The 1,972-nt window shown below is 31.4% G+C and overlaps 1 protein-coding gene across 1 annotated transcript; it reads left to right on the top strand.

Moving 5' to 3' along the window:
- The first annotated feature begins 281 nt into the window (after positions 1 to 281).
- Positions 282 to 1,149, top strand: LOC149208175 (uncharacterized). Its single transcript, XM_089394025.1, has one exon. It carries the CDS (start codon positions 446 to 448, stop codon positions 992 to 994), a length of 549 nt encoding a protein of 182 aa, XP_089250151.1. The 5' UTR covers positions 282 to 445; the 3' UTR covers positions 995 to 1,149.
- Positions 1,150 to 1,972: the final 823 nt, after the last annotated feature.

The raw sequence follows: 1,972 nt of genomic DNA, 5'->3' as shown, positions 1-1,972 counted from the left end.
TTTGTCCATCCAGAGAATAAATGATTTTATACGGTTGTTAAGTCGCCTCGTGAACCAATGTAGTACTCATGTGAGAATTCTCAGCCTAACGACAAACCTTTTCTTACACGTGTTTCAACGCGCTGTCATATACTGTTCAACTAAACCGGCTGGGATCCTCAGCTTCCTGTAAACTTCCTGCATTGAAAATTATGAAAGTTATGGGCAGATATTTTAAGTATATATTAGGGGAATCATAAAAGTATCACCGCACATTCTAGGTATATAAATAGAAGTCCTGCATACATGGTTTTATTGATTGTTGTGCCATTTGCACCGAGTAATTTAGTTTCTCTCATTTTCACTGCTATACCACCTGGTTTATAGAGCGAGATTGCCAGCCTTCATTGGACTGAGTAATTTATTTTCTAGCTTGATTTTTTGCTATTTGGCCTGGTTTGCTTTAATGGCTGTTATTTCATGTGGAATTCTGGAGTGCGGGCCCTTCTCTGAGAAAACGGCTCTCTGCCGTGGTGAGAATTTTCTTTCCCCCAAAGTTGGAGGTGGCTCTTCTGTCAGGATTTCCGTATGGGAATGCAGCTCCTCCAAGAAGAGCAATAATGGATCAGTTTGTTCAGACAATGAGGATGTGGGGGCAAAGAGAAGAGGAAGAGGAGATGATGTTATTTCGCTTTCACATATTGACGAGAGATGTGACATGAAATGGTGGCTACCTCTCTTTGGCTGGTCCCAGCCTGATCAGGAGCTATGGGCAAACGACGACACAAACGGATCGGAAACAAAAGGCAAAGCCATTGATAAGGGTTCAAATGATGATAAAAAAGGAATGGAGGAAGTTCAACCTAAGCGTTCCAAGTCTCTAGGGGGACGCTTGACTCCAGAGAAGGCAAAACTATTGAGGAAAAACCTTCGAGATACTTCTACGTTTCATGATGCTATGTATCATTCTGCCATCGCTTCCCGTCTTGCCTCACCAGATAACGAAGGTCACTAGTGAAAAATGTGAGAAATCAGGCTTTCAGGAGTGTTAATATTTAATATGTAGGATTTATTCTTGTAGTTAATATAATTTATAGTCATTCTTGTTTTAATCGGAATAAGCCAATAATATGGTGTGCGGATGCAATTATATATCTGAAGATGTGGGTGGAGAATTTCTTACTTTATTTGGATATAAGATTCATACTACTATAGGAACTTTAAAAAGATAAAAGATAATTAGGCTTTGCATTATTTCTAGGACAACAATTGGGGTGTTTAATTTACAATTTCGTACCGAATATCATATATGAACGAATAGCTGGGGTGTTTTAATTTACAATTTCATACAAAATATGATATATGAATAGGTAGTTTTATGGTTTTTTTTTTTTTTTCAAATAATTGAATGTATTTTTTTTTTTTTTGTTTATTTCATGGTAATATTATAGAAATAGGTTAACATTAAAGAATTAATTTATTAAAATTTTCATGTAAATAGATAGCTTACAAAGTGTGTTATAATTTTATTTTTTTTGGGTAAATGTTTCATTTTAATATCATATAAATAGGTTAACATCAAAGAATTAATTTATTAATTTTCTCATCTCAATAGATAATTCATAAAGTTTGTTATTTTTTTTTGGAAATAGAGTTTTATGGTATTATTTTTTATTTTTATTTTTATATTTATAAATACCACAAATTATATACAATAATTGTTTTATATAAAGATAATATTTTTATATATGTTAAATTTTTATTTTCTTTATTCTTATTTATCTTTTCAAAAAGATTCATTTATTTTAAATTTTCTGAAAAATATTATATGAAATTTGATAGAAACAAAAATATTTATAATAATAAAACATGGTTAATCTTTTTTATGGCTTAAATTTTTTATTAAAAAATCACAATTTTTTGAAAAAAAAATCCACAAAATGAATGTATTATCTATATCCAATTGACCCTAACACTTTTAACATCGGAAAAC

The sequence above is a fragment of the Pinus tabuliformis genome, chromosome 1_2, assembly GCF_031772625.1.
Source record: "Pinus tabuliformis cultivar Carrire ecotype Pingquan chromosome 1_2, CPIR1, whole genome shotgun sequence".
Lineage (NCBI taxonomy): Eukaryota > Viridiplantae > Streptophyta > Pinopsida > Pinales > Pinaceae > Pinus > Pinus tabuliformis.
Note: the sequence above shows the minus strand (reverse complement) of the source record. Positions and strands in the feature narration are given on the sequence as shown.